At 27.5% G+C, this 17,271-nt stretch overlaps 2 protein-coding genes across 3 annotated transcripts; both read right to left on the bottom strand.

The window, feature by feature from the left end:
• Nucleotide 1: 1 nt before the first annotated feature.
• LOC122717293 (hemocytin) lies at nucleotides 2-14,527 on the bottom strand. Of its 2 annotated transcripts, none has more exons than XM_043941222.1 (27): nucleotides 14,389-14,527; nucleotides 14,143-14,298; nucleotides 13,946-14,073; nucleotides 13,702-13,861; nucleotides 13,495-13,622; nucleotides 13,253-13,348; nucleotides 12,816-13,186; nucleotides 12,143-12,722; nucleotides 11,771-12,058; nucleotides 11,266-11,690; nucleotides 10,922-11,183; nucleotides 10,615-10,845; nucleotides 10,321-10,546; nucleotides 10,040-10,245; nucleotides 9,600-9,962; nucleotides 9,158-9,496; nucleotides 8,536-8,874; nucleotides 8,106-8,440; nucleotides 5,321-8,033; nucleotides 4,960-5,110; nucleotides 4,528-4,883; nucleotides 4,039-4,454; nucleotides 3,666-3,964; nucleotides 2,936-3,578; nucleotides 2,530-2,860; nucleotides 518-2,464; nucleotides 2-269 (listed from the first exon to the last, which is right to left on the bottom strand). In XM_043941222.1, exons 1-27 carry the CDS (start codon nucleotides 14,481-14,483, stop codon nucleotides 79-81), a joined length of 11,775 nt encoding a protein of 3,924 aa, XP_043797157.1. In that variant the 5' UTR covers nucleotides 14,484-14,527; the 3' UTR covers nucleotides 2-78. The 2 variants fall into 2 exon arrangements, with proteins under 2 accessions (XP_043797157.1, XP_043797158.1); XM_043941223.1 differs by having other exon boundaries at nucleotides 14,143-14,203; nucleotides 14,389-14,474.
• Nucleotides 14,528-15,351: 824 nt separating this feature from the next.
• LOC122717159 (C1GALT1-specific chaperone 1-like) lies at nucleotides 15,352-17,163 on the bottom strand. The gene is made up of 4 exons (XM_043940950.1): nucleotides 17,034-17,163; nucleotides 15,956-16,951; nucleotides 15,582-15,883; nucleotides 15,352-15,504 (listed from the first exon to the last, which is right to left on the bottom strand). The coding sequence occupies exons 2-4, from the start codon at nucleotides 16,761-16,763 to the stop codon at nucleotides 15,352-15,354; spliced, it is 1,263 nt and encodes a 420-aa protein (XP_043796885.1). The 5' UTR covers nucleotides 16,764-16,951; nucleotides 17,034-17,163.
• Nucleotides 17,164-17,271: the final 108 nt, after the last annotated feature.

Genomic DNA, 17,271 nt, shown 5'->3' with positions numbered 1-17,271 from the left:
TGTATTTTTGAGTTTATTTTGAAGTTTAAATGTATATATTAACTTAATTATGATATTTTTAGTCGTTTAACCTGTTAATTAGCCTTTTACTCCATCTTTTCTTCTCTTGTAAATCTTTTCATTAGACATACAAGTTGAACAAGTACAAGAAACTGGCACAGCAACTTGTTTTTTGAATTTTTTATTATCTTCACAAATTAATTCAATAATTAGAGATTTATATTCTGTTGGTTGACAACATTGGCAGTTAACTATTTGACTCCAATTATCTATAATTAAAAAAATCGAATGATTATCAAAAATTTTTTTAGTATATATGATATTCTACAGTAGTTTTTGAATAAATAATAACAATAATAAATAATCACATTTTCCTTATTAAAATTTTTTGTTATAAAAATTTATAATTTATTTTTTTTTCTTTATTATTTTTCTTTAAAGAAAAAAAATATTCTAAATATGACAAATAAATTTGTTTCGTGATTATTTATTCGGATAGTATATTATTTTTTTTCACCTGTGTCAAAATAACTGTTAGATTCACATATGCCATGACACTCTGTAATTCCATCAATAGGTTCCAAATTCTTGCAAAGACCATGTACTCGATGTTTAATACTAAACATACCAATTGTATTTTGTTCCTCCAAAACATTAGCAACGCAAGACTCAATTTTATGATTGTATGAGGTTAAATTACACATTTTGCAACAATTTTGCATGTAAAGTAAAGTATCTGGACAATCAGTTACATCAGGACATACTACAGAACTGCTGCTAATAATTAATTGTTCTCCTTGTTTTATACAAGTAAAAATAGTACAGTTATCAATTGAATACCATGTTGTATTAGGCTTATAAAACATATCTTCAATCATGCAATAAGCTTGTTTACACTGTCCACAACATTCATTCTCTTTTTCCTCATATATCCAACCAGGAGTACAATTTTTATTACAAACTTCTATTTCCTTATATTTCGTTATATTAGATTCCAATGCACAAATTTCTGTAGCACATTTATCATCTATAGACTTCCATTTTTCTCCAAGTTTATATATAATGCCATTATGACGGCAACCAGTTTTAATAAATTTTGGACAACACTGTCCTGGTATATATTGTTTTTCTATCTCAAATTCAGTTTCTTCCCAAGGATCTATCTCTGGACATTTTTCTGTGAAAGATTCTATATAAATACTTTTATTATTGGATTTGCAAGAGTATTTGGTACAAAAATCAGAAGAAAATAATTCTTTTCCCACATCTATTACTTCATTGAAAACCACACAAGCTATTGGAACGCATTTTCCACAACAAGTAGTGCTTTTATTATCTGTAGGTTGATACTCAAAGCCAAGATCACAAGTAGTGTTACATTCTTGCATCTTAATTTGTTTTTGAATACCATTTTCATCTTTGAGACATTCTATGAAGCTACAAGAATTTTCCAAATTTGGTTGCCAAATTTCACCAACTTTATATATTTTATTTCCATCTTTGCAAGCTGTTCTTTTAAAATTAGGACAACATTTATCTTCTATAAGGATCTCTTCTATGACGAAGTCAGATATATCTGGATGATCCATAATTCTGAGACATTCTGTTGTAAAGCACGTAGGTTTAGGACCTTTCTCAGAAGATTCACAAATACAGGAAGTACATTTTCCATCCATCCATTGTTCTCCAAGTTTTTTTGCCACTATATGTTCTGTCATTTCTATTTTATTCTCGAATTCAATATTATATAAACACAAATCTTTTGGTGGATCACATTTATAAATATTACAGCAAGCATTCTTTATATCAATTTTTAATTCGTGATATTCTGGACAAGATGGTGCTGAAGGACAAGTCTGAGGATCACAAATAGTCATAAATTTTGGACAACAACCAGAGGTGTTTGTTACTTGTATAAAACCAGGTTGCAGTTGATCAACTTCTAATGAAATTTCATTGAGTATAGGACATTCTGATGATGGTACACATTCACAAATGAATTTTTTACATCCATCCGAATCTACGAATGCTTTTATAATTTGTCCATAGCCACACTCAGGAATTTGAGGTTCAATGCAGAAGGGTGTCATAGTAGTTACTGTTTTTGGAATGCAAAGATACTTAGCACAACAATCTTTCTCTGTGCCATTAATGATCATAGGTATCATGTTTTCTTCGCAAATGGTTTCCACTGCAGGGCACTCGGTTTTTTCGCATTTAACAGTCTTTTTGTTGCAAGTACACTTTGTGCAAATATCTAGAAACCATATATCACCTTCTATATGGCCTTCTTCATCACATAACAAACATTTTTCTTTTGAAATGCAAGTGTCATTATGAAAGATGAAATTTTGAGGACAAAAACAGCCTTCCTCATAATTCTTTATGCACATAATATCATTCATTTCATTGATCATATCGCATGTCTGTTTACAAGTAGAATTACAAGGTTGATATACTAAATCTGAAAAATAAACATTGATTTAGATGATAATATTTAATTTGGATAATAAAAAAAAAAATATTTACGTGAAGGACAAATATAAGGACATATTTCGCTACTTCTCCAAGTTAAACAAACTCCCATTTGTTGACATTTCCTTGAATATGCTTCAAAACTATTACAATAGCTTCCTCCAGAACACATGTTATCTTTACAAGCCATGAAATACGGCATTGGATCGACAAGATTATGACATAAGCCAAAATCTGCTATATTTAATAACTTTTGACATAAATCCTGATCTGGTGAAATACATTTGCTTTGATTATTAAAAACACATATATTTGTATTTAAATCAATATTTGGAGATTCTGTGACCAACCAGCTTGTAATGAAATCTTGCATGTCTTCTATGACCTATTTAATCAATAATAAATAATAATTATAATTATTAATTATATATTTTTTCTGTTTATTGTAAAATGATCATACTTTTCCATCCTGCTGTTTTAAATCATCTTCTGGATCTTCATTGCAATTACCACACAGACCTTCAATAGCACCTCCAAAGATATGTGAAGGTACACTTAAACTAAATGCGAAATTGGGTTGGTAACTAATGATTTCTAATTGGATAGATGGTATTAATAATCGCAGTTTTTTTAAAGATGTATGTTCCAAAATCAACCAAGATGTATTAAAAGGTAATTCATATATTTTTGAATCATCCACTTCTATTTCAAATTCCTGGTTAGGTATATTTTCTTTAATTTTAATTACATGATTTTGATAAAGAATTATAATCGCCTCTGTACATGATCCAGTGTCACAAATTTTATTTGATACCAAAATCTGATAATTATATTTTTTATTTCTTTTTGCATTCTCAACAATATTTCTAGAGAGAATATATGTGCAGTTTCCATCAAATTTAATATTTTTTCTATCAAAACTAATAAATTTGGAATTTCCTAGCCATTCGCAAATACAATCTTTGCAATATGTAGGAGGCATACACTCATCTCCATTACGCACTGTTCCATCAGGACAGAAACAACCAGAAAAACATACTCCCTGCATTATTGGACAGGGATCTATCTGTTGTAAATTGTTGCAACTAGTTTCACATTTGTTTCTAAAATGAAATTTTTCATAGAAATATATTAAATTAATATTTCAAATAAAAATATATTAGATTATTCATCAATGAATCTTAAAATACCTGAAACAATCTTTGTGAACAAGAGGTGAAGCACAAATAACTGGACAATCATGAATACTTCTCCAAGTAGATAAATCTATATTTAAATCACCAGCTTGACATTCAGTAACAAAACTGGTTAATAAACGGCAACGACAATCATCGTATGAATGATTACTATGTAGACAATTGCATATGTTCTCCATACAGCTGGATATAAATTTTTCTATGTTAACAATATTCGAACATTCTGTTAATGAGGCATCCTTCACTATGTTACAGATATCCCAACTTTTAGTTTGTAACTGATATGGGCAGATCTTGAAAATTAAATATGTTTTTATTAAATATTATTATTATTTTGTAATATTAATATTAATATACATTGTCAAACCTGTGGATCACATTCCGGAGTTCCTTCTATAACCCAACTGTTTCCAAATTCTACAGTACTTCGAGCTTGATTTCCATCAGGTAATTGTTTATCATTTATAGAATATCCATCAAAATATCCGCATAAACCATCCACTTGACGTATCAATTTTGTGGAAATTCCTATCTTCACATTTGAATTTGTGTCCCATATTATCCAGAATCCATAATAATTTGATACCAAATATATAACATTTCCTATAATTGATATTTTGAAAGAATGAAATTTGTTATCAATTCTATTAATCTGGTTTGATGTAAAAGTGTATTCATTTATATCCACATGCATATCAGGGTATAAAAGAACTACATCTTCATCTAAAGTCGCTACTAGTATTTTGTTGCACTGGTTCGTATGTAAATCACATTGTTTTTCCACTATAAAAATATGATTAAAAATAATATTTTATATAAAAACTTGATTATAATAATTTTAATATAAAAGACTCACTTGTGATGTACCATGTATTAGCAAACATATCTCTGGCTAGAATGTGATTACAAATATCATATTTATACTCTAGTTTATCAAATGTATTAAAAGTTCTTCCTGTAATATTGCAAATAATTTCTTTTGGTGTTGGAGGCTTACAAGAATACTTAGGACATTTTTGATGTTTATACATGCTTATCTTTTCGTAAATTATAGTATAATCCGGTGGACAAAATATCTTTGGACAAGATTGAGATATATTTTCATTAAAAATCGTCCATGGTTTAATAGGCATACATGTGAATTGTGTACATTCTATCTCATTTTTAGATTTCTCATTTTCAGTATATTTTATATGATATTGCATAGATTTCCTGATGATAAATATTTTGTATTATTTATTATTAAATTGAAATAGAATCAGATTTAATATCTAAGATAAAAATATACCTTAATCCTTTTCTTCTTGATAACTTTGTATGAAGAGATTTTATTCCTTCTTTTACATAAGATTTAGTATAATAAAGTGAATTTTGAGGTCGTTTCAAAATTATCTTATATCCTGGTGGACAAATTGGATCCTGACATACAATTGGGATATCTAACAAAGAAATCATAAGATATTAATGTAATACAATGATATAACTTTTTATATTATCTTACAAACAACTTTTTTAAATAATTTCAATAAAAAAATTTAATAATAGATATTTAATAATAATAATAAGAGATAATAGATTTTTTAAAATATTATTAAAATATTATTAATTATTAAAATATCTATTATATCTCTTAAAAATTTTTTTAATACCTGAAGTTGACATAATAGTTGTGCTTTCTATTTTCATTGTTGTAATTTCTTCAGGTTTTGTTGTAATATTTGGACAATCTTTTTCATCATCTGGACAATCTTGTATTCCATTACACCATGAATTGTCATCAATACAAACATCACTTGTTGGACAATGACGTGTACCACTTGGACAAGATTTACATATGCAATTGCATAGTTCATTAACTACTGGTCTCTTTCCTAACTCTTGGCAAGGTTCACATTTCTTTGGATGACAGAAAGAAATGCCACCTAAAGTGCATATGCACTCTTGACATTCTTTGTTTACATAAATTGCACCTACAGTATATAATATATGTTCAACTACACAAGGGCATTCCTGCTTAATAACACAAGTATTTCCATTCCACCAAAGAGATTCTTTACATTTACATGTTATTTGATCTTCATTTTGCACTCCTTCGCACACATTACATTTTTCAAATGTTTGTGTAGTCATTGATATTATTTCTAATTTCTCAGTTGTTGTTTTAATAGAAGGATAGGGCAAAAAGCAACCAAAAACTTCAAGTTTGAGGCCTATCTGTTCATGCCATTTAATTGGTTGTATTTTTAAATATCTTGCATTCAACGGTTTGTCAAAATAATTCTTTTTGATAGTATTAGAGTCAAAATTACCTAAGAATTCTCTTTCATGACCATTATCATCCATAACTGGATTCCATTGATAATCATTGTTACTATAAAACACTTTATATATTGTAGTCCAAGTGCCTTCACCACCTTTAGTAGCAATTCCTGTTAAATTACGAGGTTCTAAAAAATCAATTTTTACAAACTGATGTGGATTATGTAATTTAGGATGCCAGATTTTTGGAGAAGATAATTTTAAATTTGGTAATAAATCAGTGGAAGAAGAGGATACCAAAATTTGATCAGAAAAAATTATTCCATCATCCAATCCCATTGGCTCATCACACATTGGTGTTATAACTTTTTCTGTGATTGTTGTAGTGATTATTGGAACAGTTTCTGTCAAAGGAATCACTGTGGTCATCATTTCTTGACAACCAAGTAATTCTATTTTCATAGCTATACCATTATGCCAAGATAATGGATTGATCCTAATTATTCTAGCTTCAATAGGTTGATAGAACTTCTGTTCGACTAACTTGAATTGATCTATAGGTCCTCTAAATATTTGTGGTTTCTTCTTATCATCCATAACATAAGAAAATGAATGACCATCTTCTGAAAATAATATTCTATAACTGGTTACAAATTTATTTTCTATTGTATTGCCTTGAATAATGATGCCATAAATAGGTTCAGATTTCTGAAATTTTATATCTAACCATTGATCTGTAGTATCATATTCAGGCTCCCAAAATCCAATTTTCTTCAACAATGCATTTTTTGATTGAAAATTAGAATCTTTGATAGTACTAGCATCAAAAGAAACCTGGTTATCCAAGTATTGAATTAAAGGAACAAAATTATTGCTAATACAATAAGATGGTGGACTAACAGTACTCGGTATTATGAAGGTATGAATCTCAAATAAAGGAGAAATCGTTTCTGTCGATGATTGCGTATTTGATTGTTCAGTGGTCATATTGTTAATTTCAGTAAAACATGAAGATTTATCACAAGTGTAATAATTCTTTATACACTGACAAATTTCACATTCCGATTCCGTTAAAATAGCACCAGAAATAACTGGATACCCATTATGAGATCTACAACTGCAATCATCTTCATTCACGCAAGTCATTGCATCTCTCCAGAATTCATTTGGTTGACATTGTGGTTTCTCCAATGAAACACATCCTGCTACACAATCAGAAATACCATTGCATTTTCCTTCCTTTAATAATATATATTTATAATAATCGCAAACCTTGTTACAGTTAATGGCACAATCATTCCATATTTCACCTTCTTTACAAGTTTTGGATATTATAATATTTTTCTCTAAAGTCGTAGATGTAGTAGTTTTATACTTAATCTTTTTGTCACTTGTCCAGTCAATCTTGTTTGGTGTTATCTGTTTCATTGAACACTCTGGTCTTATTAATATGACAGTAGCTGGCCAGTCACATATTTGTGTTTGAGGATTATAAAACATATTTTCTCCACAGGATTTCTTTATAAATTCATTACCATTTAATCCAGGAGAACATTGATAAAACAAATGACAATCTGTAGGATGAGGTTTATTTGGAAATTCTATATTACATTTTCCAAATAGATCTGTTTCTGTTGCAGTCGATATATCTAATTTTTCTGTGGTAATTGGTGAACATTGACATAAAACACTGATTTCAAAATCAATGCATGAGAGATTAAGATGTGATTGACAATAAAGACCATATTCTAAACTACATTCTACATCCAAACCAGTTTCTTTTGGTGTTAAATGATCATTTACTGATCTACATTTTATATCAATCATTTGGTTCTTATCACATATAGCAGATCCTTTAACATTCGATAAAATTAAAGTTGAAGGTAAAGGTTCAATATCTTTAAATTTCTTTCCCTTAATTGCTGGATCCTGATTTATCCAATCTGTCCAACCATTCACACATTTTTGTGGTTCCTCTAATGGTATAGTACTTGGCATAATAATATTTGTGCAAGGTTCTCCTTTACATAACACTTTTCCACGACTGCAATAGCATGTTTGACAGTCATCATTCTTTATATTATCACCCTCATAATATGTTATCTGCAATACAAATCATTATTATCGAAAAAGAAAAATATTTTAATCTTGAATATTTAAATATCTTAATTATACCCCATTAATTTCAATACAAGGTGTTTTACAAATTTCTTTGGGGACACATTCTGTATAACTATCATTGCTGTATACTTGATTTTTAGGGCAAGATTTGATGGAACATCCTTCAACACAAATATCTTGAGAACATAAATGGGATTTATCATTCAAAATTATAAGATTATCGCAAGTTTTTTGAGGACAAGTTGTGATACAAGGGGAATATGAGCTACAATTCTCATCACATTGTATTGGACAAAGTTCTTGATTGCGCCATTTTATAGGAACTCCTTTTGCATTGCATTCTTGAGCATATGCTGCTAAAGCAGTACAAAGACATTCACAATCTCCTCCTAGAATAATAATAATATAAAATAAAAAAATAATAATATAAATAAAAATTATAATTATTTTTATAAATTTATATAATTGTAATGTGATATATTACCTGTATCACAACTACAACTATCAAAAATGCAATTGTGAATATAACTTTCAACTTCGACCTCAGAATGACAAGATTGAAATATCGATGATTTTAATATTCCACATTTTTGTGTAGCCCATAATTTTCTTTCTGGATGTTGTATACAAGGATCCTGGATATCTTTGGGCTCAGGACAAAATTCATTTTTTTTCCATGAATCTCCAAATAAATTAGCAGATACTTCTGAGATGCCACCCGAAGGTGTTTTGAAATCATCCTCACTATTATTGTTGTAATCACCACAAAGTCCCTTTGTACGACCTTTCCACTTAGGTTCTAATCTTATATATACTCTAGTACCTATATCATTAAAATATTAAGAAAAATATAATAATAAAAAATTATAATAATATATTTTTGAATACAAAAAATATATCTACGAGGTCATATTTTTCATTAAATTTTTCATTAAATTTATAATTAAAGTATTATAATTATATATTGTATTATATATATTAGTATATATACTATATAATATATATATATATATACTAGTTTTAAAAAAAAAGAAAATTGATTTTGTAAAATCTTAATTGAAAAGAAAAATATTAATTATTTAAAAATTATCATATTAAAAAAATACCTTTATCCCATTGCATAGTCAATCCCATATCTGGTACATTAATAAATAGAAATAATCCTGCTGTTCTCATAATGATTCTTTTAAAATTATCCAATGGAAGATTCTTTCCTCTGGTTAAAACAATTCTTTCAGAACTCTGATTACTTCCAATAGTAAGAGTAATTGATTTAGAACAAGATACCCCTGTTGTTCCACAAGGAACATTCTGAATAGATATATCGAAACAATCTTCTTGACTCAAGAAACCTTTCACTAAAATATAATCGCACAATCCTTGAAAATCGTAAATCTTACCATCAAATGTTTTGTAATGAGAATCTCCCCAGACAGAACAAATTCCTAATAATGTAGAAGTTTCAACAAATAAATTTTATTTAATGATTTATAGAACAAATAATTATTTATAATGTTTATATAGAACAAATATTATTTATAATGTTACCTGCACATATTCTATCCGTGCATTTCCATGTTCCATTAGTACACTTACAAGTATTGCATTCGTTTTGTATAACAGATTCTTCTTCATAACTTTGACTTCCATGGTGACATGGACAAGTTTCTTCTTTAATGCAATTACCATTTGGTTCATTTAAAACATAACCAGATTTACAAACACAACCAGATTTACAAATTGATGGCTTCTGGATTGGTTTGTGCATGTTGTGACAAGTTCTAGGCTCTGTCTGAACACAATCAGTGATTTCTTGATGGTTACTTATTAAACATGAAGTTAATAAATTCTTGACTGCTGGATATTTTATAATTTCATTTGGCATGGCTTCTCGACAGTTCCAGACTCCTCCTATTTAAAAAAATTTATGAAATTATAATTCAACTTAATTAAAAGGTTAACATTTATTAGATTTATAAAAGTAAAACCTGCACAAGTACAAAGTTCAGGAAATTTATTTCCAGGTCTGATTTCTTTGTGTCCTGAACTAAATTCTAATCCTCCATAAGTACATGGACATTGTCCAATTGGAATACATTCTCCATGAATATCTAGTGTTTCTCCTTCTGGACAATTACATCCCTCTACACAATCTTGTTTACAGTTCTGATGAAAAGATATATCTCTACATGATCTAAAAATATTATCAAAAAAAATTTATAAATATCTTGCAATTATCTATATTTTACTAACATTGAATCATATGTACCTAGTACAACTATTTCCACAAATTTGATAAACTTGACTTCCAGAACAATGAATTTTGCACTCTTCCACATTCTGGCGCCATAAAAGTTTTATTCCTGCAGTAGAACAATCTTTTGCATATGCAGCCAATATAGGACAAAGACAAAATTCAAGTTCAACTTTACAAGAACACATATCAAACAAACAGTCTTTGTAAAATGTATCCGGATCTACATACCAATGACAGTCTAAAAAGAAGAATTATATATAGCTAAAGTGAAAAATTTGTTATACTACACAAATTTAAATAATTTACCAATAAAAATGTTGCTAAATAAATAAGAACAATATTGTTTCGCGGTAGCTCGTTTTTGTGGATTAAGATCACAAGGATGATCCAATTCCTTTTCTAAAACATTAGGACAAACTTCATCACACTTCCATTTGTTGGCAAAAGAAATTGCTGTGTTTTCAATATCACCCTCCGGTGTAATGAAATCATCTTTTTGATTCTCAGAAAATGTGCCACAAAGTCCTTTAGTATTGCCTAATAATCAAAATATAAAATGAATATAAAAATATGTAATATTTCATATAGATAAGAAGAATGAAAACTAATTAACCATGAAATTCAGGAGGAGCATTGATATAAATACGAGAAATTCCATCCCACCATATTTCCAAACCATTTGGCAACTGAACAATTAAAAATATACTGCTTGCAATACGTATTCTAATGCCATTAATAAGTGTAGGAAATATTGTTAACTCATTTCCATTGATTAATACTTGTCTATGCTGCTTTAATTTCATGGAAGTATCTTTATAATTAATTGTAACAGTCTTTGTACATGATGGTGCATTAGAAGGAATAAGTCCCATATTCTGTAAGTAAAATTATAATCTTTATATGATATACTATTTTGCAAATAATAATTTATAAATAATATAAATATTGTAAATATACTTCTGATATTGCACCAGAACAGGGTACATTTTCACCTTCAATACTATAATTATCATCCTTCATTAAATAATACTTGCACTTTCCCATAAAGTCATAATGCTTTCCATCAAAGGTAACATAATGAGGATCTCCAATCACAGCACATCTGGCACTGCATTTTAGCTGAGTGCATATCCATTTTCCAGAAGAACATGTACAAGTATTACAATCTTTTTGTACAATTTTTCCAGGTTGAAATAGTTTTCCACGTAATCTACAAGGACATTCATCAGGATAAATGCATTTTCCTTCATGAGCTATTGTTCCTTCTGGACAAAAACAACCTTCTTCACAATTTTCTGTATTTAATTCCTTTTCTGTCCAACAAGATGGTTCTATTTTTGGACCACATGGCATATATATTCGTCCACTATTACATGTCATAGCTATAATATTATAAAACGATTAGTAATTTTTTTATCAATAATATATATTGAAAAAATTATACTTTAGAAAATTAACTTACGACAAGTATCATTATTTCTCCAACCAGACACAGAGATAATTTTTTTATGGGCACATTGTCTAATATATACATTCATAGTATTACAAGCACATTTCCTTCTATCATAATCCATGCAAGAACAATAATCCCATAAACAAGCTATTTGTAATTCGGAAACACTAATTGTATTGGAGCAAGCTTTAAATCGATAATCAGAAAATAATTTTGCACAAAATTGAATAGCATCTTTGGTGATTAATGAATCAGATTCGCAAGCATGTTTAATTGTTGGATATTTGTCACATGTTTCTGAAAAATAAAAATTAAAAATCACGACTAAAGAAATATATGTTGTATAATGTTTTTATATGTTGTAAAATAATAAAATAGTGCCTCCAATATCCTCAGTTCTCCAAGAAGTTGCAAATGATGCAACACTTTTAGTGTGTTTTTCATTCTTGCTTATTAAATCGTCCATTTTATCTCCATTCATATTACCACATAAACCGACGGTTTTATTCCACATATTTTCGGCAGCTTCGACCTGTAGCATAAGAGCTCCATCCCATTTCAACTGAATTCCTAAAGAATCCAATATTACTAAGATAAAATGTGCAGACATTTCAACTCTTAATGTTGACAATTGTGCTGGAATTGGAAGCAATTTTTTTTGAGTTCTAAATTCTGGAACACCTTCTTTATTTCGCAACAAAATATATTCCTTATCCTGAATATAGATCTTAATAATTCTAAAACAATCTTGAACTTCGCATGTTGGACTGTTATTTACAGTCACAGTAAACAATCTATTTTGTGCTTCTTGTACTAAAATATAAGAACATTCACTCTCAAAAGTGAATATACTATCATCAAAAGTTTTATAGTGTACTCCATTCCATGTAAAACAAGTTTTTGGGATTGGTTTCTTCTCTTCAATAAATAGCATATTATTTTCCAAAGAATTAAATATCATCTATTAATTAGAATAAATTGTTAATATTAATTAATAAACTATTAATGTTATAAATATTTCATATATGATTTTAAGATGTTTCTAAATTATTACCATATTCGTTATATTGGATTTATGATTATTATAATGTTCTTTAATTCCATAATTGCCATGAATCAATGGAAATTGATTTGCATGAGGATTAAAAATATCTTGATAAGTCCAAGTATGATTGATTTCTTTTATATACGAATTATATATAGTGCCCAAAGAAATTATGTTCATATTTTCACTGTAGTTGCATTGAGGAATAGGTTGAGGCATAAAAACACCTGTTTCGTAATTGCAAATGTATACAGAAGCTGGTGGAAATTCGAATTCCACTCCAGTAGGACAGTTTATAGTACATGAATAAATATCATCTATATTTGAGCAAAAAAAGCCTCCATTGAAACCCATTTTCTCTCCATTACAGATGTTAGCAGCTATATTAAAATTAATTATTCAATTATTTAAATCAAATAATATTAAAATAATTAAATTATACTTACAATATTGACAATGAGATCCTCTATATGCTTGAGGACACTGACAAAGATTCGATGGAAGACAATTACCACCATTCTGACAAGGTGGTTCACAAACAGCTATAAAAAAAAAATATGGAAGTTTTATAAATATAGATTATAACATTTAAATGAAAACATTTTTTTATTTATAATTTTATGGGATAAGTTCTCAGGTCAAAATTACATTATTTGAGAGAAATTATAAAAAAAAATTCAAAGCATACGTTCACAATCAGGTATTGAGACCCAATCTTTTCTGGTAGGTTCCCAATTTCCATTTTTGCATAAAAGATTAGTTACGGAACTACCATCCGGAAACGTAAAATTCTTTATGCAAGATATAGTACATGACCTAATAAAAAGGATATTGAAACAATTAAATATTTAATATATTTTAAATAAATTCAAATTTGAAATTTTTTAGAACATACTGTAAATTGCATGTTTTATGTGCATTAAGCACTGGAGCAGGATAATTTAGACATGGTTTTTTCTCAAATTGACACTGTGGTCCAGTAAAATCTTCAGGACAATTACATTGATGAGGTGTAATACATACCCCGTTATTTAAACATTCTGGTAAGCAAATTGCTAAAAATATAAAAATACACTTATCCATGTTGTATTTTTTATAATTAAAAGAATTTCATGATTTTATAATTTAATGGAACTCACGTTCGCAATGAGGAATAGAAATCCAATCTGTGCCATGAATATGCCATTTTTTGTTCATACATGTTACAGCTAATTGTGTCACCCCATTAGGAAATTTATAATCATGCTTACAAGTTGCAATACACCCACTATAAAAAAATTTATAAAATATTTGAATATAATAAAAAAAAATTAGTTATTAATTTATGAAGAGTTACCTATCTATAGAACATCTTATTTCTCCATTTATAGGTGAATCCGGTTGCTTGCTACAACCTCCTGGAAATAAAAGCTGTTTTGTTTTACTTTTTATATTCTTCATATCTTCAAGTTCATAGTTCAATTTTGAAATATCATTTAATGGGATAGTAGTCCTAAATAATTTAAATTATAATTAAATTCAATCTTAAAGAAGTCAAAGAAAGATAGAAAGTTACTTACTCTGTTATAGTCTAAGTACTTACTCTGTTATGTCAGATTTCAGAAGATTATCTCCAATGACAAATTGATTAGAAATTGAAATGATTATAGCAATGTTGAAAAAAATTTTCCACAACATGTTAATGTCTTTGATATATTATAATTAAAAAAAAAAGTAAAAAATCTTTTTAGTAAGTCTCCTCTCATAAAATATATGAATTAATACAGTTCTTCTTTTATATAACCATCTTGAAAGGAAGCGGATAACCGATAATTAAAATCTGTCTTGATAAATAAATTCGACGAAATATATAGGTCATTAGTGGGATTGATATCAAGTTTAAAATTTCTAGATTAATAGAACTTTGATTCTGAAAAAATTAAGAATTTATTGTCATAGAATTAGATATTACACAATAATTATTAGATGAAAATGTACATTAAAAATGTAATACATATAATACATATAATAATATATAATGTTTATTAAAAATATAATATCAGGTACTTTATACTATTATAATCCACTTGCAATTAAAAATTATTCTTTCAAATAATTTTTGTGCCCATCATTGCTTTCAAGAATAGAGAAACATGAAGATTGTTTCAATATATTCTTGACATATATTTAAAATTGGATTTATAGTTTTATTATTAGAGTTATAAGCATTAATGAATTCTTAATTAGTTAGATAAGGCAACAATGGCGTAACAACGGAAATAGTTATCAAACAACACCACTTTGCTGTTCCTACATTTATCACATCAATGTAACTCATTAATAAACTATATAAAACTTGATAAACTTTTCAAATTTCCAACAATGTTATTTTCTAAAAATTCAATTGTTTAAATAATTTCAACAATTATAAAACTATATAATGTAATACAGAAAATATTGATTTTTAAAATTATTAACAAATAATACATAATTATGTTAATACAAAATAGCTTTAAAAAACTTATTACATTGATAAAACATCATTATATAAAAATTATAGAAGAATTTATTTAGATTCTGAATCTTTAATCTGATAATTATTCTTAATTAATTGTTCTGGTTCAGAATATTTTGAGTGCCATATTTCATAATACATTTCACTAGAAATATTATTTAAATGTGTAATATTAAATTCTTCTTTTAATGCGACTTTCCATACCTGAAAACAATAATATTTGATTAATTTCAAGTTCTTTTTTATTGTAACAATTTTACAATAAGATATAATAATTATACATCTTCATCTGATGTAGATGTTGTTATTTTTCTATTTCCAAACACAGCTTTCTTCTTTAAAACATAAAAATTATATAATAAATAACTAAAAGTATACATTTTTTCAGATTCTTCTACATTAAAAGTAACAGACATAAATGAGCAGCACTCATTTTTTATTGGATACAAAGCACGAGTCCAATAAGCACTAGTTTTAACAACACCCCATAATAAAGATTGCAAAGAATATCCATGGAAGGTGCCTCTCTGATACTGATCTCTTGTATCAGAAGGATAAATTCCTATAGAAGCCAAATGTCTAGCTGAAAATAATTAAGAATGACAATTTATTTAAAGCTTAGATGAGATATATTACAGATTAATAAAATATTTACCAAGATAATAATCTTCCTGTTTCCAATATTTGCCACTGATTATACATTTCTTTGAATTATCAAACATATTAATTAGTTTTTTAAGAACTCCCATGCTAATTACATATCCTGCATTAGCAACATTATATGGTTGACCCCATAGAAGTATTGCATGACCTAAATAATGATCCTGAGTATGATTTAATGGAGCAAGCATATAACGTAAATTTTCAAGAATCACTAATGTATCATCTTTTACAAAGATAAGCCATTCTAAAGTTTCATTATTTCTCCAAATATAATTAAAAGCTTCACAAAGAAGTTGCCATGAGGATACTAATTTTATTTCAAAATTTATAATAGGCACTTTGATATCTTTTAATTGACCAAAAAAGTATATTCTATTACAATGTTTTCCCCAAGTATTTTGGATAGCTCTAGCTAATTTAATTTTTTTTACAAATACAGCACAAGTGATGTGAACATGTGATTTCAACCAATTAGATTCTAATTGCTTCTTTTTTTCAGATCCATAAAGATAAATATCCATATCAATATTACTTAATATCAGTTTTTTATTATTTAACCACTCACTATATGTTGATTTATTCCAACTTTGAAAAATAATCTCTTCGTTGATCCATATATCAGACATGAACCATTTAAAAAGAGCATTCTTACTTGTAGAATATAAATTTAATGCAGATTTTTGGCAATTAGAAATGTTGCAAAATAAATGTTGATTAATAAACAAAAATATTGCAAAGAGAAAACCAATTCCAAATCCAATCAGAAACACGGATCGTAATTTAAAACGGTGAAGACACATCTTACAACTTTGATATTGATTTAATGTAATACATTTCTATTATAATACTTTTTTTTTGAAATGTCCATTTATGATCTAATAACATTAATTGACTCTTGTTAAATTCATAAATACTTAATTGCATACATTTGTATGACACATCTATTAGATCATTTTAATCATGAGCTTTACATTTTAAATTATAATATCTAAAATATCAAAAAATAAAAATAATAAATAATATATTACTATAAAAATTGTACAAAAGAATTGTCAAAAAATTGTTATTACGTTTCTTATGTTTATTTATATTGCTAATCATTTTATTAATAAAAAAACTAAGTTAGGAACTGCAATAACGCTATTTTCTCGTGAAATATACTTTTCTTTTGTACTTTTGTATAACTTTTTAAGTAAAACTGAACGCTATAATAAATTAGATCAACAGGTGGAATTATATATATATATATATACTATTATACGTGACATAACCAATCATTTTGATATATATATATATATATATATATAT

The sequence above is a fragment of the Apis laboriosa genome, unplaced genomic scaffold (genome assembly GCF_014066325.1).
Source record: "Apis laboriosa isolate Shangri-la unplaced genomic scaffold, ASM1406632v1 scaffold4_cov146, whole genome shotgun sequence".
Classification (NCBI taxonomy): Eukaryota; Metazoa; Arthropoda; class Insecta; order Hymenoptera; family Apidae; genus Apis; species Apis laboriosa.
This window is presented reverse-complemented; position numbering and strand designations above follow the sequence as displayed.